The sequence below is a fragment of the Aphidius gifuensis genome, linkage group LG1 (assembly GCF_014905175.1).
Source record: "Aphidius gifuensis isolate YNYX2018 linkage group LG1, ASM1490517v1, whole genome shotgun sequence".
Taxonomy (NCBI): Eukaryota; Metazoa; Arthropoda; class Insecta; order Hymenoptera; family Braconidae; genus Aphidius; species Aphidius gifuensis.
The window spans coordinates 9,144,756-9,166,449 of NC_057788.1; the positions used below are offsets into that span (position 1 = coordinate 9,144,756).

At 25.7% G+C, this 21,694-nt stretch overlaps 7 protein-coding genes and 1 long non-coding RNA gene across 10 annotated transcripts; 3 read left to right on the forward strand and 5 right to left on the reverse strand.

Moving 5' to 3' along the window:
- Nucleotides 1-64: 64 nt before the first annotated feature.
- On the reverse strand, nucleotides 65-1,388 carry LOC122847710 (SCF E3 ubiquitin ligase complex F-box protein grrA-like). Its single transcript, XM_044145539.1, has 2 exons — nucleotides 1,356-1,388; nucleotides 65-1,252 (listed from the first exon to the last, which is right to left on the reverse strand). The coding sequence occupies exon 2, from the start codon at nucleotides 827-829 to the stop codon at nucleotides 110-112; it is 720 nt and encodes a 239-aa protein (XP_044001474.1). The 5' UTR covers nucleotides 830-1,252; nucleotides 1,356-1,388; the 3' UTR covers nucleotides 65-109.
- Nucleotides 1,389-7,916: 6,528 nt separating this feature from the next.
- Nucleotides 7,917-8,613, forward strand: LOC122856205 (1-Cys peroxiredoxin-like). Its single transcript, XM_044158233.1, is given in 5 exon segments — nucleotides 7,917-7,929; nucleotides 7,932-8,001; nucleotides 8,065-8,194; nucleotides 8,332-8,400; nucleotides 8,461-8,613. Coding segments are annotated over 5 exon segments (435 nt in total).
- Nucleotides 8,614-9,288: 675 nt separating this feature from the next.
- On the reverse strand, nucleotides 9,289-10,895 carry LOC122847698. Its single transcript, XM_044145515.1, has 2 exons — nucleotides 10,599-10,895; nucleotides 9,289-10,500 (listed from the first exon to the last, which is right to left on the reverse strand). Exons 1-2 carry the CDS (start codon nucleotides 10,860-10,862, stop codon nucleotides 9,349-9,351), a joined length of 1,416 nt encoding a protein of 471 aa, XP_044001450.1. The 5' UTR covers nucleotides 10,863-10,895; the 3' UTR covers nucleotides 9,289-9,348.
- A 106-nt stretch (nucleotides 10,896-11,001) lies between these two features.
- LOC122847717 lies at nucleotides 11,002-11,691 on the reverse strand. Of its 2 annotated transcripts, none has more exons than XR_006373397.1 (3): nucleotides 11,558-11,691; nucleotides 11,154-11,322; nucleotides 11,002-11,050 (listed from the first exon to the last, which is right to left on the reverse strand). It is a non-coding gene; the product is annotated as an uncharacterized LOC122847717 (long non-coding RNA). The 2 variants fall into 2 exon arrangements; XR_006373398.1 differs by having other exon boundaries at nucleotides 11,154-11,331.
- Nucleotides 11,692-13,099: 1,408 nt separating this feature from the next.
- On the reverse strand, nucleotides 13,100-14,897 carry LOC122847699. The gene is made up of 2 exons (XM_044145516.1): nucleotides 14,485-14,897; nucleotides 13,100-14,385 (listed from the first exon to the last, which is right to left on the reverse strand). Exons 1-2 carry the CDS (start codon nucleotides 14,746-14,748, stop codon nucleotides 13,243-13,245), a joined length of 1,407 nt encoding a protein of 468 aa, XP_044001451.1. The 5' UTR covers nucleotides 14,749-14,897; the 3' UTR covers nucleotides 13,100-13,242.
- Nucleotides 14,898-16,475: 1,578 nt separating this feature from the next.
- Nucleotides 16,476-17,685, forward strand: LOC122857078 (telomerase reverse transcriptase-like; the record flags this gene model as incomplete). Its single annotated transcript, XM_044159472.1, is given in 4 exon segments — nucleotides 16,476-16,688; nucleotides 16,691-16,765; nucleotides 16,767-17,274; nucleotides 17,672-17,685. Coding segments are annotated over 4 exon segments (810 nt in total), but the record flags the coding sequence as incomplete, so codon positions are not given.
- Nucleotides 17,639-20,284, reverse strand: LOC122847690. Of its 2 annotated transcripts, none has more exons than XM_044145507.1 (4): nucleotides 20,172-20,284; nucleotides 19,704-19,943; nucleotides 19,151-19,602; nucleotides 17,639-19,047 (listed from the first exon to the last, which is right to left on the reverse strand). In XM_044145507.1, the coding sequence occupies exons 2-4, from the start codon at nucleotides 19,921-19,923 to the stop codon at nucleotides 17,914-17,916; spliced, it is 1,806 nt and encodes a 601-aa protein (XP_044001442.1). In that variant the 5' UTR covers nucleotides 19,924-19,943; nucleotides 20,172-20,284; the 3' UTR covers nucleotides 17,639-17,913. The 2 variants fall into 2 exon arrangements, with proteins under 2 accessions (XP_044001442.1, XP_044001440.1); XM_044145505.1 differs by having other exon boundaries at nucleotides 17,674-19,047; nucleotides 19,704-19,935.
- Nucleotides 20,285-20,390: 106 nt separating this feature from the next.
- On the forward strand, nucleotides 20,391-21,593 carry LOC122847712 (peroxiredoxin-6). Its single transcript, XM_044145540.1, has 5 exons — nucleotides 20,391-20,632; nucleotides 20,706-20,862; nucleotides 20,936-21,153; nucleotides 21,233-21,305; nucleotides 21,366-21,593. The coding sequence occupies exons 1-5, from the start codon at nucleotides 20,547-20,549 to the stop codon at nucleotides 21,516-21,518; spliced, it is 687 nt and encodes a 228-aa protein (XP_044001475.1). The 5' UTR covers nucleotides 20,391-20,546; the 3' UTR covers nucleotides 21,519-21,593.
- Nucleotides 21,594-21,694: the final 101 nt, after the last annotated feature.

Below are 21,694 nucleotides of genomic sequence, written 5' to 3' on the forward strand. Positions count from 1 at the left end.
TGGTAACGTATTTTGTATATGTTTTTAGGAATACGTTATGGAAAATTATTAAGCGTATGAATAAGAGAGATAGATATACGATAAATTTAAATTAATTTGAAGGATAAATCTATGTTCCAACAACCAACCATTGAGATGTAATTAATGACTTAGAAGCTTCAATTATTGACAAATCTTCTATTTCTATGTGTAAAATTATACCATTTGTACGATTTTTAGTTGCCTGATCAGCACCAATAACCAAGTCAGTTGTAATATTATCTATTCCAAAGACATAGATTTTTTGAAGATCTGGGTTATTTTTTATAAATTCAATAATACCAGTATCAGTAAGATTACAACAATAACCACAATAAAATTCTTTTAATCCTTTTAACCTGATAATGAAGCTGTCGGAAGTATAACGACAGTTTACTCTTAGTATTTCTAAATTTTCCAACTTTGTTAAAGTAACGAGAGCTGTTTCACTAATATCATCATTGTTACCACAGATATCTAAATATTTTAGGTTTTTACAATTATTAGCAATAGCAATAATTGTATTATCATCAATAATATCTGTATAATCCAAGCTTAAATGTTCAAGAAATTGTAATTTTGATAACTCATTTAAAACAGATGGAGAAGAAAGTTCGTCACCATCAATACCTGTTGATAATAGAGTGCAATCATCAAGTTCTAAACGTTTAAGTTTTTTACAATTGTTTGAAATTGCGATTATTGCTTCCTCTCTGAGGTATCTATTATTGATCTCTAAACTTTCAAGATTTTCCAATTTTGTTAACTTTTTTACAACATTTGCCTTTATATCAAGGCATATAGGGTTCATGAACAAGTGTTTCAAATTCTTGCAATATTTAACAATTGTATCTGCCAAGTCAGGTAATATTTCATAACAAGATAAACGAAGATATTCTAAATTTTTAAAGTTTTTCCATTCTGCCAAAGGAATTTTAGCAAGATCATAAAAGTCATTTGGAATATCAAGATGTTTTAGATTTTTGCATTTACAAAAAATAGTGTTGAGTACTTTTGTAGAGTCTTTCTTGTCATCATTTTTTTCTTTAATCTTTATTTGTATATATTCCAAATTAACGAGTTTATCGAATAGAGGAAACTCTATGTGTGTATCATAGAATTCAATGTTAAGATGAACAAGTGTTGTTGCTTCTGCTATTTCTTGAAGAATTAGCTCGTCTAAACAAAGGCTATGTAAAGTCAGTTTTTTAATATTTTTAAATTTTTTCAAAGTCTGAAAATAATAGAAATTTATTTATATAATTTGTATTTATTTGATAGATAGTATTGTTTGTCACTGGAAATAAACAACTAGTTGGTATTCAATAACAACTTACCAAGAGAACTGCTGGTTTATCCCACGACCAATATTTATTAAGTATATGAATTTCATTAATTTCTTCTGGAAGACTATTAATTATTTCAAATACATTAATTGTTTTATTTCTTGTCATATTTTTTAGTAACATTTTAATGCATTTTAATTTATCCAAGTGTGTAAATGCTTGAACAAAGTGTTCAGTATTATCAATTAAGATATTATCATCAAATTTACATTCAAGACTTGTTAAATTTTTACAATGATCACCAATAACCGGCATGATCCTTGAATCGAAAATATCTGAGAGAGACAATTTTTTAAGATATTTACCACATCTTAATAATATTTTCTCAAGGTATGATTGTGTCAACAAACGGTTATCATAACAACGTCCAATTGATGATTCACATTTGTATTCTTTAATGTTATACCAAGCTAGTTGACATGCCTCTTTCCATTTGGTACAAACTAGAATAAAACATATTAAATTTAAAAATTAAAAATACAAACATTGATATTTTAATAACAAAAAAGGACTTTATTTTGATAATAATATTTACCTTTTTCCATTTCTATTCTTTCTGGTATTGGCAACAACATGATGATTTTTGCTAACGAGTCATGATCCAGTGAATTGATGACAACTTTTTTATTATTCTTGTCACTATTATCAGAGATTTGTTGGTTTTTCGTAGCACATCTTCTTTTTGGCCTCATTTTAAGTAAATTCTAAAAAACTAATGATAAATTTAAATGTATATTACAACCAGAATAATAAAATAAACAAAAACATGTTTCAAAATGTAGATCAAATAAAGATTGATGATTTACCAGTAAAATTAACATCAATAAAATTCAATTAAATTTACGTCAAATAATATCAAATGTCATACAGCAATTGAAACACGTATTTATTTTATAAATGTAGTTAATTGTTAAAATTAAAAGTTTTGATTTACCTCAATTGATCCTTTGATTTTTTTTATTTTTAAATAAATGTATAAATTTACTGATGAATTTCAATTAGACAATTTTGTACGTTCGGTAGTTTGGTACACAAGTCATAAAAAACAAAAATAAATAAATAAACAATAAACAAACCCACGTCCCAATGTTATTAATGTGATCGCAGCTAGATGTCTGCATTACCAGCCTGGTTTGATAACGGTATTTTAGTTTAAAGCATGTCTAACGCCGGTTTCAAAGTCTTGTGGAGGAGCGAATGTTTACAAATATTTTAACAATATTTTTAAATGTTTATTGAAACTCCATGCGTTAACCCCAGGATCTCCAGGTTATTTTCACAACAAAGCAAACACCATCTAATTGTTGTGTTAATCAAAATCATAAACATCAATCAACATGGTACTTCTTGGTGAACAATTCCCAAACTTTGAAGCCCCAACAAATATTGGAGTGGATTAATTTTCACGACTGAATTCGAAATTCGTAAATAATATAAACCTCCCAAATTATTTATAAATTATAAATTATTTAATTTGTTTATATTTCAATAAAGAGATGGGCATTATTATTTTCTCATCCAAATGATTTTACTCCAGTATGTACAACTGAATTAGCACGAGCAGTAAAATTAATGCAAGAATTTCGACGACTTGGTGTTAAAGTAATTGCTAACTGAAACTAAAAAGTCTTAAATTTAATATACATATTTTTATATTTATATAAACAATAATTCCAGAATTCCAATTGCTTCTATGAAATTATCAATAAAATTTGCTGTAATAACAAAAATTAATAAGTTGATTTAAAAATTGTTTTTCTTTTTTTATATATCATGGTGTTGTTGTAAACAAAAAAATTATCCTATTTTTATAATTAAATAGTCAAAAGTACAATACATTACATACACTTTTCCAAGTTTACCATTTTTTTTTTTTTAAATTATTTTCTAAAAATAATATTATCACTTACAATACAACTAGGCAGAATCAATCATAGATTTAATTTTTTTTTTTCAATTTTTTTATTGTTGTTAATTATTATTATTATTTCTTGCATTCAATGTTTTTTTTGCTTTTTTTTTTCTACCTGATTTTATTATCGAAAAAAAAAAAGAAAAGAGAAATCATATAATTATAAACACTTTTCCAAGTTTACCATTTTTTTTTTTTTTCAAATTATTTTCTAAAATAATATTATTACTTACAATACAACTAGGCAAAATCATCAATATATTTAATGTCTTTTTTTTTATTTATTTTATTTATTCTATTTTCGTTTTCAACATTGTAATTGTTTTTTTTTTTTATTTATTCATTATTTCGTTTATTGTAATATATATGCACAAGTTGTCATGCGTTTAACGGAATCATCACCCAGTAATTTGATATTAAAAACATATGGAATGTTAGTTAAAAAAAATGAAAATGAATATATAATTGATAGAAGCAAAATAGAATATTTTGATAAAAATTATATATTAAAAGAAGGTGTTGCACAGGGTTTAAATCCTTCATCAAGTTTTTCAGAAATATATTACAGTACAATGGTAAAAGAAACATTTTTAAAATGTAAAAAAGAAGGTAATTTATTTAGATATTTTGATGATTTTTTATACATAACACATGATGAAGAAATTGCTCAAGATTTTTTAAATATTATTAAAAAAGGAATTAACAATTATAAGTGCAAATTTTCAAAAAGTAAAACATTTACAAATTTACAACCATATTGTAATAAAGAATTTTCTTATCTTGGATATAAATTTAATATTGGCATAATACAAATAATTACTGAGTTTTTGATAAAACCAATTCAATATATGGTAACATCAGATGTCGTGGAACCAGATAAAACACTTCTTGCAAATGCGTTTTAATAAAAGACTTAAAAAATATACAAATGCTTAAAAATAAATCAATTGAGTTTAAGTTATAAATAAATAATTTAAGTACAATTGAAAAATACTAAGTTAAAAAATATCAAAAAGTGCTGCTGATAAATGTGCTATTTTATTGGTAAATATGTTTGAAATTGAGGATATTATTTATAATAAAATTATTAGTATTATGAGAAAATATATTCATTTTTTGACTAAAAAAATTATCATGAATTTTTGTCTTGAAAGCGACAAGTGTCATTTGCAATTTCAAGATGTTCAAGATATTATTTGGAAAGCTCATGCTAAAGCTATTAATAGAAAACCTGCTTTGTATAAAAAAAATGGTAAAATAATTAAGTATAAATACAGTGTTATATAAATTATTTCGAAATAATATTTATCTTGTTGTTTAATCATTTAAAAAAAAAAAAAAATACATTTATACTGGAAAAACTTGAATTGTCTGATTCTTTTTCTCTAAATAATTTCAATTTTTGTATTAATTAAATGTCTACAAAAAATAAAGTACACATTTTTTGAAAAATATTATATCATTGCTTACTTCCTTGATTCCATGTTTCTCTATTAATTTTCAGTTTTTCTCTGACATATAATACAAATAGTGTTACGAAAGTAGTGTAAAACTCATAATTTTACTACACATAATTTATATTGAAGTATAAAAATTTTACTCTTACAAAAAAAAGTTATTGTTTCTAATTTTTATTATTTAACTGACTTGCACACGTTTGAATGCGTTGATAACATGTCCACACACAAAAAATGTTTAATATAAAAAATTATTCAAGAAAGTATTTTTATTATTGAACCTTGTTTTACAAAAATATTAACAATGGCATTTTAATTTTTATGATTTAAAGTAATATAGAAAACAAGTTATAGTAATAATAATAATAATATTCTTTTACAATGTCTTTGACTTGGTAACGTATTTTGTATTTGTTTATTTTGAGAATACATTGCGGAAGAATATTAAGCGTATGAATAATAAAGAAAGATATACGATAAATTTAAATTAATTTAAAGGATAGATCTGGATAGATCTATGCTCTAATCAGTAACAACCAACCATTGAGATGTAATTATTGACTTGGAGGCTTTTATCAATGACGGAGAAAAAAGCTCTTTTATGTGTAAAATGATACCATTTGTACGATTTTTAGTTGCCTGATCAGCAGCAATAACCATATCAATTGTAAAATTTTCTATTCCAAAGGCATAGATTTCTTTAAGATCTGGGTTATTTTTTATGAATTGAATAATACCAGAATTAGTAAGATTCTCAGAACAACCACAAAATAATTCTTTCAATCCTTTCAACCTGATAATGAGGTCGTCTGAAATGTCACGAAAAGCTACTCTTAGTATTTCTAAATTTTCCAACTTTGTTAAAGCAACGAAAGCTGTTTCAGTAATAACATTATAGGTACAACAGATATCTAAATATTTAAGGTTTTTACAATTATTAGCAATAGCAATAATTGTATTATCATCAATATCATCTACACAATTCAAGCTTAGATGTTCAAGATATTGTAATTTTGATAACTCATTTAAAACAGATGGAGAACAAAGTTCGTCACCATCAATAGATGGTACTATATAGCAATTATCAAGTTCTAACCGTTTAAGTTTTTTACAATTGTTTGAAATTGAAATTATTGATTCCTCATTGAGGCATTCCCCATCCATCACTAAACTTTCAAGATTTTCCAATTTTGTTAACTTTTTTACATTTGCCTCTATAATATCGCATATAGGTTTTATGTACAAGTGTTTGATGTTTTTGCAATATTTAACAATTGTATCTGCTAAGTCAGGTAACATTTCATAACAAGATAAAGTAAGATATTCTAAATTTTTAAAGTTTTCCCATTTTTCCAAAGAAATTTCAGCAAGATCATAAAAGTGATTTGGAATATGAAGATGTTTTAGATTTTTACATTTACAAAAAATAGAGTTGAGAACTTTTGTAGAGTCTTTTATCTCTTTACCTGCTCTTTGAATCTCTATATGAATATATTCCAAATTAACGAGTTGATCGAATAGAGGAAACTCTATGTGTTTATCATATAATTCAATGTGAAGATGAACAAGTGTTGTTGCTTCTGCTATTTCTTGAAGAATTAGCTCGTCTACGCAGAAGTCAATTAAAGTCAGTTTTTGAAGATTTTTAAATTTATTTAAAGTCTGAAAATAATAGAAATTTATTTAAATAATTTTTATTTATTTGATTGATAGTATTGTTCGCACTGGTGACAAACAACTAGTTGGTATTCAATAATAACTTACGAAAAGAACTGCTGAAGAATGTTTATCGTGCCACCGACATTCATTAACCATATGAATTTCATTAATTTCTTTTGGAAGACTATTAATTATTTCAAATAGATTAACTGCTTTTTTTGTTGTCGTATGGTTCAGTAACATTTTAATGCATTTTAATTTATCCAATTGTGTAAATGCTTGAACAAAGTGGTCAGCATTATCAATTAAGATATTATCATCAAATTTACATTCTAAGGTTGTTAAATTTTTACAATGATCACCAATAAATGGCATGATACTTAAATCACAAACATCTGAGAGTGACAATTCTTTTAGATATTTACCACATCTTAATAATATTTTCTCAAGGTATGATTGTGTCAACAAACGGTTATCATAACAACGTCCAATTGATGTTTCACATTTGTATTCTTTAATGTCATACCAAGCTAGTTGACATGCTTCTTTCCATTTGGTACAAACTACAATAAAACGTATCAAATTTAAAAATTAATAATATAGAAACATTAATATTTTATCAACAAAAAAGAAACTTTATTTTGATAATACTATTGTATACCTTCTTCCACGTCTATCCTTTCTGGTATTGGCAACAGCATAAAGATTTTTGCTAACGAGTCATGATCCAGTGAATTGATGACAACTTTTTTTTTATTCTTGTCACCGCCATCAGAAATTTGTTGGTTTTTTGCAACACATGTTCTTATTGGCCCCATTTCAAGTAAATCCTAACAAATATATACCTATTTAAAAAACTAATGTTAAATTCAAATGTATTACAACCAGAATAATAAAATAAACAAAAACATGTTCCAAAATTTACATCAAATGAAGATTGATGATTTACCAGTAATTACCAGTAAAATAAACATCAATAAAATTATATTTAATGTCAAATAATATTGAATGTCATGCAACAATTGAAACACGTATTTTTATTTTGTATATGTACGTAATAATATTATTGTTAAAATTATGAATTTTGATTTACCTCAATCCTTTGATTTTTTTTATTTTTAAACAAATGTATTAATTTAATGATGAATTTCAATGAGACAATTTTGTATGTTTGGTACACAGGTCAAAAAATAAATAAATAAATAAATAAACAAATCCACAAAAACGTTATTAATGTGATCGCAGCTAGATGTCTGCGTTACCAGCATGGTTTGATAACGGTATTTTAGTCTCAAGACATGTCCCAACGCCGGATTTAGAGTGTTGTGGAGGGGAAAATGTTTATCAATGTCATGGTCATGGAGTTCAACAATCAACACCTCCATGATCAATGTTTATTGAACCCCATGTGTTAACCCCAGGGTCTCCAACTCTCCAGGTTATTTTCACAACAAAGCAAAACAAAGTACAACAAAGCAAACACAATATAATTATTGTTAATTAAAATCATAAACATCAATTAACATGCTACTTCTTGGTGAACAATTCCAACCTTCGAAGCCCAAACAAATATTGGAGTGATTAATTTTCACGAATGGATTGGAAATTCGTAAGTATTAAAAAGTCTCACAAAATATTTATCAATTAATAATTATTACTCTTCAATAAACAGATGGGCAATATTATTTTTTCATCCAAATGATTTTACTCCAGTATGTACAACTGAATTAGCACGAGCAGTAAAATTAATGCCAGAATTTCAACGACTTGGTGTTAAAGTAATTGCATTGTCATGTAATTCAGTCGATTGACATGTTGAAAGGATCAAGGTATCGCATATATAATCCATTTTTTTTGAATAATTACTCACTTACAATATTAATCAAGCATATTAATTGTAATTTTATTATAATTTTTTGATTGTTTTCTTCGTAGTGAGATCATTAGAGTCATTAAATCTCTACAACTAACTGACAAGTACAAAGTTGCAACACCAGTTGATTGGAAGGTATTGTCATTCAGATAAAAATTAAAACATAAAATATTATTAATAAAAATTAATTTACAGAAAGGTGATGAAGTCATGGTTCAACCAACAGTCACTGACAATCAAGCTAAAAAATTATACGCTGATAAATTGAAGATCATTCCAGTACCATCTGGTAAACAGTACATGAGAATTGTTCCACAACCAGAAGACCCATCAATGTCAGCAAACTAAAAAGTCTAAAATTAAATATCCATATTTTTATATTTATATAAAACAATTATTTCATTATTCAAATTGTATTGCTTCAATAAAATTATCGATAAAGTTTGCTGTAATAACAAAAATAAATAAGTTGATTTAAAAATTGTTTTTTCTTTTTTTTTTTTATATATCATCATGGTGTTGTTGTAAACAAAAAAATTATCCTATTTTTATAATTAAATAGTCAAAAGTACAATGCATTACATGCACTTTTTCAAGTTTACCATTTTTTTTTTTTCAAATTATTTTCTAAAATAATATTATCACTTACAATACAACTAGGCAAAATCAATCATAGATTTAATTTGTTTTTTTTTTTTCAATTATTTTATTGTTGTTAATTATTATTATTATTTCTTACATTCAATGTTTTTTTTGCTTATTTTTTTCAACCTTTATTATCGAAAAAAAAAAAGAAAAGAGAAATCATATATTTATATAGGTATATTATCAAGGCGATAGAGTTGAAAAATTCGTGATACTACCTAATAATAATAATAATAATATAATAATAATTTGTACAAAATACGTTACCAAGTCAAAGACATTGTAAAAGAATATTTTTATTCTTATTATATTATTATTATTATTATTAGGTGTATGTGTTCATTTTAAGAATACATTATGGAAAAATATGAAGCGTATATGAAGAAGAGAGAAAGATATACGATAAATTTTAATTAATTTGAAGGATAAATCTATGCTCTAACAAAAAACCAACCATTGAGATTTAATTAATGACTTGGAAGCTTCAATTATTGACAAATCATCTATTTCTATGTGTAAAATGATACCATTTGTACGATTTTTAGTTGCCTGATCAGCAGCAACAACCAAGTCAATTGTAAAATTTTCTATTCCAAAGGCACAGATTTCTTCAAGATCTGGGTTATTTTTTATTAATTGAATAATACCAGTATCAGTAAGATTCCAAGAATAAGCACAAAAAAATACTTTTAATCCTTTCAACCTGCTAATGTAGCTGTCTGAAATATTACGAGAACCTACTCTTAGTATTTCTAAATTTTCCAACTTTTCTAAAGCAACGAAAGCTGTTTCAGTAATATCATGATCATCGTGACTACAGATATCTAAATATTTTAGGTTTTTACAATTATTAGCAATAGTAATAATTGTATTATCTTCAATTGTTTCTGTATCACTCAAGCTTAGATGTTCAAGATAATGTAATTTTGATAACTCATTTAAAACAGATGGAGAAGAAAGTTCGCGAGGTGACGCGTCATTATCAATACCTGTTAATACTGCGCAGTCACCAAGTTCTAAACGTTTAAGTTTTTTACAATTGTTTGAAATTGCGATTATTGCTTCCTCACCGAGGGATCTATCATTAATCTCTAAACTTTCGAGATTTTCCAATTTTGTAAACTTTTCTACAACATTTGCCTTTATATCAGGAAATCTAGGGTTCATGAACAAGTGTTTCAAATTCTTGCAATATTTAACAATTGTATCTGCTAAGTCAGGTGATACTTCATGACAAGATAAAGTAAGGTATTCTAAATTCCTTAAGTTTTTCCATTTTGCCAAAGGAATTTTAGCAAGATCATAAAAGTAATATGGAATATCAAGATGTTTTAGATTTTTGCATTTACAAAAAATAGTGTCGAGTACTTTTGTAGGGTCTTTCGTCTCTCTATCTTCTCTTTGAATCTCTATTTGAATATATTCTAAATTAACGAGTTTATCGAATAGAGGAAAGTCTATGTGTTTACAATATAGTTCAATGTTAAGATGAACAAGTGTTGTTGCTTCTGCTATTTCTTGAAGAATTAGCTCGTCTAAACAGAGGCTATGTAAAGTCAGTTTTTGAAGATTTTTAAATTTTTTTAAAGTCTGAAAATAATAAAAATTTATTTATATAATTTGTTATGATAGTACATATTGTTTGTCACTGGTGATAAACAGATAATTGGTATTCAATAACAACTTACGAAAAGAACTGCTCGTTTACCATTCCACCAACGTTTATTAGGTATATGAATTTCATCAATTTCTTCGGGAAGGCTATTAATTATTTCAAATAGATTCATTGTTTCATTTTTTGTCTTATGGTTCAGTAACATTTTAATGCATTTTAATTTATCCAATTGTGTAAATGCTTGAACAAAGTGATTAGCATTATACCTTAAGAATGTATCATCAAATTTACATTCCAAGGTTGTTAAATTTTTACAATGATTAGCAACAAATGGCATGATACTTGAATCACAAACATCTGAGAGAGACAACTCTTTTAGATATTTACCACATCTTAATAATATTTTCTCAAGGTATGATTGTGTCAACAAACGGTTATCATAACAACGACCAATTGATGATTCACATTTGTATTCTTTAATGTCATACCAAGCGAGTTGAGATGCCTCTTTCCATTTAGTACAAACTAGAACAAAACGTATCAGATTTAAAATAAATAGTAGAAACATTGATATTTTATTAACAACAAAGAAACTTTATTTTTATAATAATATATATTATATATTCACCTTCTTCCATGTCTATCCGTTCTGGTATTGGCAACAACATGATGATTTTTGCTAACGAGTCATGAACCAGTGAATTGATGACAACTTTGTTTTTATTCTTGTCACCATCCTTAGAGATTTGTTGGTCTTTCGAAGCACATCTTCTTTTTGGCCTCATTTTAAGTAAATTCTAAAAAAACTAATGATCAATATCAATGTATTACAACCAGAATAATAAAATAAACAAAAACATTTTCTAAAATGTAGACCAAATAAAAATTGATGATTTACCAATAATTACCAGTAAAATTAACATCAATAAAATTATATCTACCGTCAAGTAATATCAAATGTCATGCAACAATTGAAACACGAATTTATTTTATGAATGTACTTAATTGTTAAAATTATAAATTTTGATTTACCTCAATTGTTCCTTTGTTTTTTTTTAATTTTAAATAATCGTATTAATTTATTGATGAACTTCAATTAGACAATTTTGTACGTTTGGTACACATGTCAAAAAAATAAATAAATAAACAAACAAATCCACAACACGTTATTAATGTGATCGCAGCCAGATGTCTGCATTACCAGCATGGTTTGATAACGGTATTTTAGTTTTAAAGCATGTCTAACGCCGGTTTTAGATCGTTGTGGAGGGGCGAATGTTTATCAATGTTTATCAATGTTTATTAATCTCCATGTGTTAACCCCAGGATCTCCAGGTTATTTTCACAACAAAGCCCAACAAAGTACAACAAAACAAACACCATCTAATAGTTGTGTTAATCAAAATTATAAACATCAATCAACATGGTACTTCTTGGTGAACAATTCCCAAACTTTGAAGCCCAAACAATCATTGGAGTGATTAATTTTCATGAATGGATTATGGAAATTCGTTAGTAATCAAAAGTTTCACAAAATATTTATCAATCATCAATTATTTAATTTGTTTACTCTTCAATAAATAGATTGGCAATATTATTTTCTCATCCAAATGATTTTACTCCAGTATGTACAACTGAATTAGCACGAGCAGTAAAATTAATGCCAGAATTTCAACGACTTGGTGTTAAAGTAATTGCTAACTAAAGCTAAAAAATCTAAAATTTAATATACATATTTTTATATTTATATAAACAATAATTCTAGAATTCCAATTGCTTCTATGAAATTATCAATAAAATTTGCTGTAATAACAAAAATAAATAAGTTGTTTTAAAAATTGTTTTTTCTATTTTTTTTTATATATTATCACGGTGTTGTTGTAAACAAAAAAATTATCCTATTTTTATAATTGAATAGTTAAAAGTACAATGCATTATTTACACTTTCCCAAGTTTATCATTTTTTTTTTTTTAAATTATTTTCTAAAATAATATTATCACTTACAATACAACTAGGCAAATCATCAATATATTTAATTTTTTTTTTTTTTATTTATTTTTCGTTTTTAACATTGTAATTGTTTTTTTTTATTTATTCATTATTTCTAAATAATTTCGTTTTTTTTGTATTAATTAAATGTCTACGAAAAATAAAGTACACATTTTTTGAAAAATATTATATGTATTGCTTACTTTTTTGATTTCATGTTTCTCTATTAATTCTATCTTTTTCTCCGAAATTTTATAAAAATAGTGTTATGAAAATAGTGTAAAACTCATAATTTTACTACACATAATTTATATTGAAGTATAAAAATTGTACTCTTAGAAAAAAAGTTATTGTTTATAATTTTTATTATTTAACTGACTTGTACACATTTAAATGCATTGATAACATGTCCACACACACAAAAAAAAATGTTTTAATACAAAAAAAAAATTATTTAAGAAAAGTATTTTTATTTATTGAACTTTTGTTTTATGCAAAAAATATTAACAATGACGTTTAAGTTTTTATGATTTTAAGTAAAATAGAAAACAAGTTATAATAATAATAATAATAATAATCTTCCTTTACAATGTCTTTGACTTGGTAACGTATTTTGTATGTGTTTTTAAGAATACGTTATGAAAAAATATTAAGCGTATGAATAAGAGAGATAGATATACGATAAATTTAAATTAATTTGAAGGATAGATCTGGATAGATCGATGCTCTAATCAGTAACAACCAACCATTGAGATTCAATTATTGACTTAGAAGCTTCAATTATTGACGAATCATCTACTTCTATGTGTAAAATTATACCATTTGTACGATTTTTAGTTGCCTGATCTGCACCAATAACCAAGTCCATTGTAATATTATCTATACCTTTGACATTAATATCTTCAAGATCTGGGTTATTTTTTATAAATTCAATAATACCAGTATCAGTAAGATTCCAACAATAACCACAATAAAATTCTTTTAATCCTTTTAACCCGATAATGTAGCTGTCTGAAAGATCACGAAAACCTACTCTTAGTACTTCTAAATTTTCCAACTTTGTTAAAGCAACGAAACCTGTTTCGGTAATATCGTCATTGTTACCACAGATATCTAAATATTTTAGGTTTTTACAATTATTAGCAATAGCAATAATTGTATTATCATCAATAATATCTGTATAATTCAAGCTTAGATGTTCAAGATATTGTAATTTTGATAACTCGATAAAAACAGATGGAGAAGAAAAATCGTCACCATCAATACCTGTTGATACTAGAGTGCAATCATCAAGTTCTAAACGTTTGAGTTTTTTACAATTGTTTGAAATTGCGATTATTGCTTCCTCCCTGAGGTATCTATCATCGATCTCTAAACTTTCAAGATTTTCCAATTTTGTTAACTTTTTTACAACATTTGCCTTTATATCAAGGCATATAGGGTTCATGAACAAGTGTTTCAAATTTTTGCAATATTTAACAATTGTATCTGCTAAGTCAGGTAGTATTTCATAACAAGATAAACGAAGATATTCTAAATTTTTTAAGTTTTTCCATTTTGCCAAAGAAATTTCAGCAAGATCATAAAAATCATTTGGAATATCAAGATGTTTTAGATTTTTGCATTTACAAAAAATAGTGTTGAGTACTTTTGTAGAGACTTTGTTATCTTTCTTTTTTCCTTTAATCTCTATTCGAATATATTCTAAATCAACGAGTTTATTGAATAGAGGAAACTCTATGTGTGTATTACATAGTTCAATGTCAAGATGAACAAGTGTTGTTGCTTCTGCTATTTCTTGAAGAATCAGCTCGTCTAAACAAAGGCTATGTAAAGTCAGTTTTTTAAGATTTTTAAATCTTTTTAAAGTCTGAAAATAATAGAAATTTATAATTTGTATTTATTAGATTGATAGTATATTGTTTGTCACTGGTGATAAACAACTAGTTGGTATTCAATAACAACTTACGAAAAAAACTGCTCGTTCATCGTAAAACCAATGTTTATAAACTATATGAATTTCATCAATTTCTTCTGGAAGACTATTAATTATTTCAAATAGATTCATTGTTTTATTTTCTGTCGTATGGTTCAGTAACATTTTAATGCATTTCAATTTATCCAAGTGTGTAAATGCTTGAACAAAGTGATCAGCATTATCAATTAAGGAATTATCATCAAATTTACATTCCAAGGTTGTCAAATTTTTACAATGATCACCAACAAACGGCATGATCCTCGAATTAAAAATATCTGAGACAGACAATTCTCTTAAATATTTACCACATCTTAATAATATTTTTTCAAGGTATGATTGTGTCAACAAACGGTTATCATAACAACGTTCAATTGATGATTTACATTTGTATTTTTTAATGTCATACCAAGCTAGTTGGGATGCCTCTTTCCATTTGGTACAAACTATAATAAAAATATAAGATTCGAAATAAATAGAAGAAACATTGATATTTTATTTAAAAAAAAAAAAGAAACTTTATTTTGATAATAATATATTTACCTTTTTCTACGTCTATCCTTTCTGGTATTGGCAACAACATGATGATTTTTGCTAATGAGTCGTGATCCAGTGAATTGATGACAACTTTTTTTTTATTCTTGTCACTATCATCAGAGATTCGTTGGTCCTTCTCAACACATCTTCTTTTCGGCCTTTTTTTATTCTTGTCACAGTCATCAAAGATTTGTTGGTTTTTCGCAGCACATCTTCTTTTTGGCCTCATTTTAAGTAAATTCTAAAAAATATATACTTAAAAAACTGATGATAAATTAAAATGTATTATAACCAGAATAATAAAATTAACAAAAAGATGTTCCAAAATATAAATCAAATGAAGATTAATTAGATTATTAATTAGATTAATTACTAGTTATTGCCAGTAGAATTAACATCAATAAAATTATATTGAATGTCAAATAATATTAAATGTCATGCAACAATTGAAACACGTATTTATTTTATAAATGTACTCAATTGTTAAAATTATAAATTTTGATTTACCTAAATTGATCCTTTGATTTTTTTTATTTTTAAATAAATGTATTAATTTACTGATGAACACTGATGAATTTCAATTAGACAATTTTGTACGTTCGGTACACAGCTCATATAAAAAAAAAAAATAAACAAACAAACCCACGTTATTAACGTGATCGCAGCTAGATGTCTGCGTTACCAGCATGGTTTGATACCGGTAATTTAGTCTTTAAGCACGTCCAGTATGTTGTTGTGTAGAGTGGGTATAAGCACTCTACTGTGCTTATACCCACTCTATTGTTAGGTGGAGGAAAAATGTTCTATACTCATCTCTAGGTAAATTAGAGGAAACCATACAATATTTTAGATAAAACAATAATTCCAGAATTCCAATCGTATTGCTTCAATAAAATCATCAATAAAATTTGCTGTAATAACAAAAATAAATAAGTTAATTAAAAAATTGTTTTTTCTTTTTTTTGTTTTATATATCATCATGGTGTTGTAAACAAAAAAATCATTCTACTTTTATAATTAAATAGTCAAAAGTACAATGCATTATAAACACTTTTCCAAGTTTACCATTTTTTTTTTTCAAATTAATTTCTCAAATAATTTTATCACTTACAATTCAATTAGGGAAAATCATCAATATATTTTATATTTTTTTTTATTTATTAATTATTTCGTTTATTATTGTGATATATGTACATATTGTTTTTTTTTTGCATTTCCATCAATCGATTAGAATAAATTACCACAAGTTGTCATGCGTTTAACGGAATCATTAACCCAGCTGTAATTTGATATTAAAAACATATGGAATGTTAGTTCAAAAAACTAAAAATGAACATGTAATTGATAGAAGCCGTCAATATTTTGATCATTTGGACTTACTATTAGCAGCTAATCGGTTGTGTTGTGTTACTGGTAATGATCGACAAATAACATTTAAAGAATTACAAGAAAAAATTGTTTTATATATTCTTAGACAGTATGTTGATATTGATGAAAAAAATTATATATTAAGAGAAGGTGTTGCACAGGGTTTAAATACTTCATCAAGTTTTTCAGAAATATATTACAGTACAATGGTAAAAGCGAACTTTTTAAAATTTAAAAAAGAAGGTAATTTATTTAGATATGTTGATGATTTTTTATACATAACACATAATAAGGCGAATATGCTCAAGATTTTTTAAATATTATCAAAACAGGAATTAACAGTTATAAGTGTAAATTTTCAAAAAGTAAACATATTTACAAATTTACAGCCATATTGTAATAAAGAATTTTCTTATCTTGGATATAAATTTAATATTGATACATTACAAATAATTTCTGAATATTTTGATAAATCAATTCAATATATGGTAACATCAGATGTTGTGGAACCAGATAAAACACTTGCAACGTTTTACAAAAGACTTAAACATATACAAATGCTTAAAATAAATCAATTAAGTTTGAGTTATAAAATAAATAATTCAAGTACAATTGAAAATACTGTTAAAAAAATATCAAAAATTGCTGCTGATAAATGTGCTATTTTATTGGTAAATATGTTTGAAATTGAGGATATTATTTATAATAAAATTATTAGTATTATGAGAAAATATATTCATTTTTTGACTAAAAAAATTATCATGAATTTTTGTCTTGAAAGCGACAAGTGTCATTTGCAATTTCAAGATGTTCAAGATATTATTTGGAAAGCTCATGCTAAAGCTATTAATAGAAAACCTGCTTTGTATGAAAAAATTGGTAAAATAATTAAGTATAAATACAGTGTTGTATAAATTATTTCGAAATAATATTTATCTTGTTGTTTAATCATTTAAAAAAAAAAAAAAAATACATTTATACTGGAAAAACTTGAATTGTTTGATTCTTTTTCTCTAAATAATTTCGATTTTTGTATTAATTAAATTTCTACGAAAAATAAAGTACACATTTTTTGAAAAATATTATATGTATTGCTTACTTCTTTGATTTCATGTTTCTTTATTAATTTTATCTTTTTCTCTGACATATTGAACAAATAGTGTTACGAAAATAGTGTAAAACTCATAATTTTACTACACATAATTTATATTGAAGTATAAAAATTGTACTCATACAAAAAATGTTTTTGTTTCTAATTTTTATTATTTAACTGCAGACTTGTACACGTAAAAATGCATTGATAACATGTCCACACACAAAAAATTATTTTTATTATTGAACTTGGTTTTACAAAAATATTAACAAAGAAATTTTAATTTTTATGATTTATAGTAATATAGAAAACAAGTTATAATAATAATAGTAATAATCTTTTACAATGTCTTTGACAGAATATTAGGCGTATATGAATAAGAGAGAAAGATATACGATAAATTTAAATTAATTTGAAGGATAAATCTATGCTCCATAACCAGTAACAACCAACCATTGAGATGTAATTATTGACTTGGAGGCTTCTATCAATAACGGACAATACACTATTATGTGTAAAATGATACCATTTGTACGATTTTTAGTTGCCTGATCAGCAGCAATAACCAAGTCAATTGTAGAATTATCTTTTCCAGAGGCACAGATGTATTTAAGATCTGGGTTATTTTTTATAAATTGAATAATACCAGTATTAGTAAGATTCTCAGAATAACCACAAAATAATTCTTTCAATCCTTTCAACCTGATAATGAAGTCGTCTGAAATATGACGACAATATACTTTTAGTGTTTCTAAATTTTCCAACTTTGTTAAAGCAACAAAAGCTGTTTCAGTAATATCTTCATTGTTACCACAGATATCTAAATATTTTAGGTTTTTACAATTATTAGCAATAGCAATAATTGTATTATCTTCAATATCTGTTAGATTCAAGCTTAGATGTTCAAGATATTGTAATTTTGATAACTTATTTAAAACAGATGGAGAAGAAAGTTTGTTACTACCAATAGATGGTACTATATAGCAATCATTAAGTTCTAAACGTTTAAGTTTTTTACAATTGTTTGAAATTGCGATTATTGCTTCCTCTCTGAGGTATCTATTATTGATCTCTAAACTTTCAAGATTTTCCAATTTTGTTAACTTACTTACAACATTTGCGTCTATAATAGCGCATCTAGATTGTATGGACAAGTGTTTTAAATTCTCGCAATATTCAACAATTGTATCTGCTAAGTCAGGTAATACTTCATCACAAGATAAAGTAAGATATTCTAAATTCTTTAAGTTTTTCCATTCTGCCAAAGGAAGTTTAGCAAGATCATAAGAGTAACTCGGAATATCAAGATGTTTTAGATTTTTGCATGTACCAAAAATAGTGTTGAGTACGTATGTAGAGTTTACTGCTATTGGAATCTCTATTCGAATATATTCCAAATTAACGAGTTTATCGAATAGAGGAAACTTTATGTGGGTATCATAGAATTGAACTGCAAGATGAACAAGTGTTGTTGCTTCTGCTATTTCTTGAAGAACTACCTCGTCTACGCAGAAGTTAATTAAAGTCAGTTTCTGAAGATTTTTAAATTTATTTAAAGTCTGAAATTAATAGTAATTTATTAAAATAATTTTTATTTATTTGATTGATAGTATTGTTTGTCACTTGTGATAAACAACTAGTTGGTATTCAATAACAACTTACGAAAAGAACTGCTCGTTTATCGTGCCACTGACATTCATTAACCATATGAATTTCATTAATTTCTTTTGGAAGACTATTAATTATTTCAAATAGATCAACTGCTTTTTTTGTTGTCGAATGGTTCATTAACATTTTAATGCATTTTAATTTATCCAATTGTGTAAATGCTTGAACAAAGTGATCAGCATTATAAATTAAGGAATTACCATTAAATTTATATTCCAAGGTTGTTAAGTTTTTACAATGATCACCAACAAATGGCATGATACTTGAATCACAAACATCTGAGATAGACAAATCTCTTAGATAATTACCACATCTTAATAATATTTTTTCAAGGTATGATTGTGTCAACAAACGGTTATCATAACAACGTCCAATTGATGATTCACATTTGTATTTTTTAATGTCATACCAAGCTAGTTGACATGCCTCTTTCCATTTGGTACAAACTACAATAAAACGTATATCAAATGAAAAATTAATCATACAAACTTTGATATTTTATCAATAAAAAAAGAAACTTTATATTTTGATAATATACTATATTCACCTTTTTCCATTTCTATCCGTTCTGGTATTGGCAACAGCATAAAGATTTTTGCTAACGAGTCATGATCCAGTGAATTGATGACAACTTTTTTTTTATTCTTGTCACCGCCATCAGAAATTTGTTGGTTTTTTGCAACACATGTTCTTTTTTGCATTTTTTTATTATTGCCACTATCAGAGATTTGTTTGTTTTTCGTAGCACATCTTCTTTTTGGCCTCATTTTAAGTAAATTCTAAAAAACTAATGATGAATTTAAATGTATATTACAACCAGAATAATAAAATTAAAAAAAATATGTTCTAAAATGTAGATTAAATAAAGATTGATGATTTACCACTAATCACCAGTTAAACTAACATCAATAAAATTATATTTAACGTCAAATAATATCAAATGTCATGCAACAATTGAAACACGTATTTATTTTATAAATGTACTTAATGGTTAAAATTATAAATTTTGATTTACCTCAATTGATCCTTTGATTTATTTATTTTTAAATAAATGTATTAATTTAATGATGAATTCCAATTAGACAATTTTGTACGTTTGGTACACAGGTTAAAAAAAAATATAAATAAACAAACACAAAAACCTTATTAATGTGATCGCAGCTAGATGTCTGCATTACCAGCATGGTTTGATAGCGGTATTTTAGTCTTAAGTCATGGCTAACGCCGGTTTTAGAGTGTTGTGGAGGGGCGAATGTTTATCAATGTTTATTAAACTCCATGTGTTAACCCCAGGATCTCCAGGTTATTTTCACAACAAAGCCCAACAAAGTACAACAAAACAAACACCATCTAATTGTTGTGTTAATCAAAATCATAAACATCAATCAACATGGTACTTCTTGGTGAACAATTCCCAAACTTTGAAGCCCAAACAAACATTGGAATGATTAATTTTCACGAATGGATTGGAAATTCGTAAGTACAAAAAAGTCTCACAAAATATTTATCAATGATTAATTATTTAATTTGTTTATTCTTTAATAAATAGATGGGCAATATTATTTTCTCATCCAAATGATTTTACTCCAGTATGTACAACTGAATTAGCACGAGCAGTAAAATTAATGCCAGAATTTCAACGACTTGGTGTTAAAGTAATTGCATTGTCATGTAATTCAGTTGATTCACATGTTGAATGGATCAAGGTATCATATATAATCCATTTTTTTAAATAATTAATTACATCTATATGTTCACTTATTAAACTACTTAATTCAGGATATCAAAAGTTATGCTGATGTTACAATGGATGATTTTCCATATCCAATTATTGAAGATGTATCACGTATATTGTCAACAAAACTTGGTATGCTTGATCCAGATGAATTGAGCAAAGAAGGCTTACCAATGTCAGCAAGAGCTGTATTTATTATTGATCAAAATAAAAAAATGCGTTTATCAATAATTTATCCAGCAACAACTGGAAGAAACTTTGAGTAATACTTTTGATGACAATATTAATCAAGCATATTAATTGTAATTTTATTATTAATTTGTTGATTGTTTTCTTCGTAGTGAGATCATCAGAGTCATTGAATCTCTACAACTGACTGACAAGTACAAAGTTGCAACACCAGTTGATTGGAAGGTATTGTCATTCAGATAAAAATTAAAACATAAAATATTATTAATAAAAATTAATTTACAGAAAGGTGATGAAGTCATGGTTCAACCAACAGTCACTGACAATCAAGCTAAAAAATTATACGCTGATAAATTGAAGATCATTCCAGTACCATCTGGTAAACAGTACATGAGAATTGTTCCACAACCAGAAGACTCATCAATGTCAGCCAACTAAAAAGTCTAAAATTTAATATATATTTTTATATTTATATAAAACAATAACTCCAGAATTCCAATTGCTTTTATAAAATTATCAATAAAATTTGCTGTAATAACAAAAATAAACAAGTTGATTTAAAAATTGTTTTTTCTTTTTTTTTTTTTATATATCATCATGGTGTTGTTGTAAAC

Excerpts from the sequence above, each read along its gene's own strand:
- LOC122847710 (XM_044145539.1), bottom strand. The coding sequence starts at position 829 with ATGAACCCTATATGCCTTGATATAAAGGCAAATGTTGTAAAAAAGTTA.
- LOC122847698 (XM_044145515.1), bottom strand. The coding sequence starts at position 10,862 with ATGCCATTTGTTGCTAATCATTGTAAAAATTTAACAACCTTGGAATGT. Across the intron at positions 10,501-10,598 it reads GTAAACGAGCAGTTCTTTTC|ACTTTAAAAAAATTTAAAAA; the intron begins GTAAGTTGTTAT and ends TATTATTTTCAG.
- LOC122847699 (XM_044145516.1), bottom strand. The coding sequence starts at position 14,748 with ATGCCGTTTGTTGGTGATCATTGTAAAAATTTGACAACCTTGGAATGT. Across the intron at positions 14,386-14,484 it reads ATGAACGAGCAGTTTTTTTC|ACTTTAAAAAGATTTAAAAA; the intron begins GTAAGTTGTTAT and ends TATTATTTTCAG.
- LOC122847690 (XM_044145507.1), bottom strand. The coding sequence starts at position 19,923 with ATGAGGCCAAAAAGAAGATGTGCTACGAAAAACAAACAAATCTCTGAT. Across the intron at positions 19,603-19,703 it reads ACGGATAGAAATGGAAAAAG|TTTGTACCAAATGGAAAGAG; the intron begins GTGAATATAGTA and ends GTTTTATTGTAG. Across the intron at positions 19,048-19,150 it reads ATAAACGAGCAGTTCTTTTC|ACTTTAAATAAATTTAAAAA; the intron begins GTAAGTTGTTAT and ends TATTAATTTCAG.
- LOC122847712 (XM_044145540.1), top strand. The coding sequence starts at position 20,547 with ATGGTACTTCTTGGTGAACAATTCCCAAACTTTGAAGCCCAAACAAAC. Across the intron at positions 20,633-20,705 it reads CACGAATGGATTGGAAATTC|ATGGGCAATATTATTTTCTC; the intron begins GTAAGTACAAAA and ends TTTAATAAATAG. Across the intron at positions 21,306-21,365 it reads CAACACCAGTTGATTGGAAG|AAAGGTGATGAAGTCATGGT; the intron begins GTATTGTCATTC and ends ATTAATTTACAG.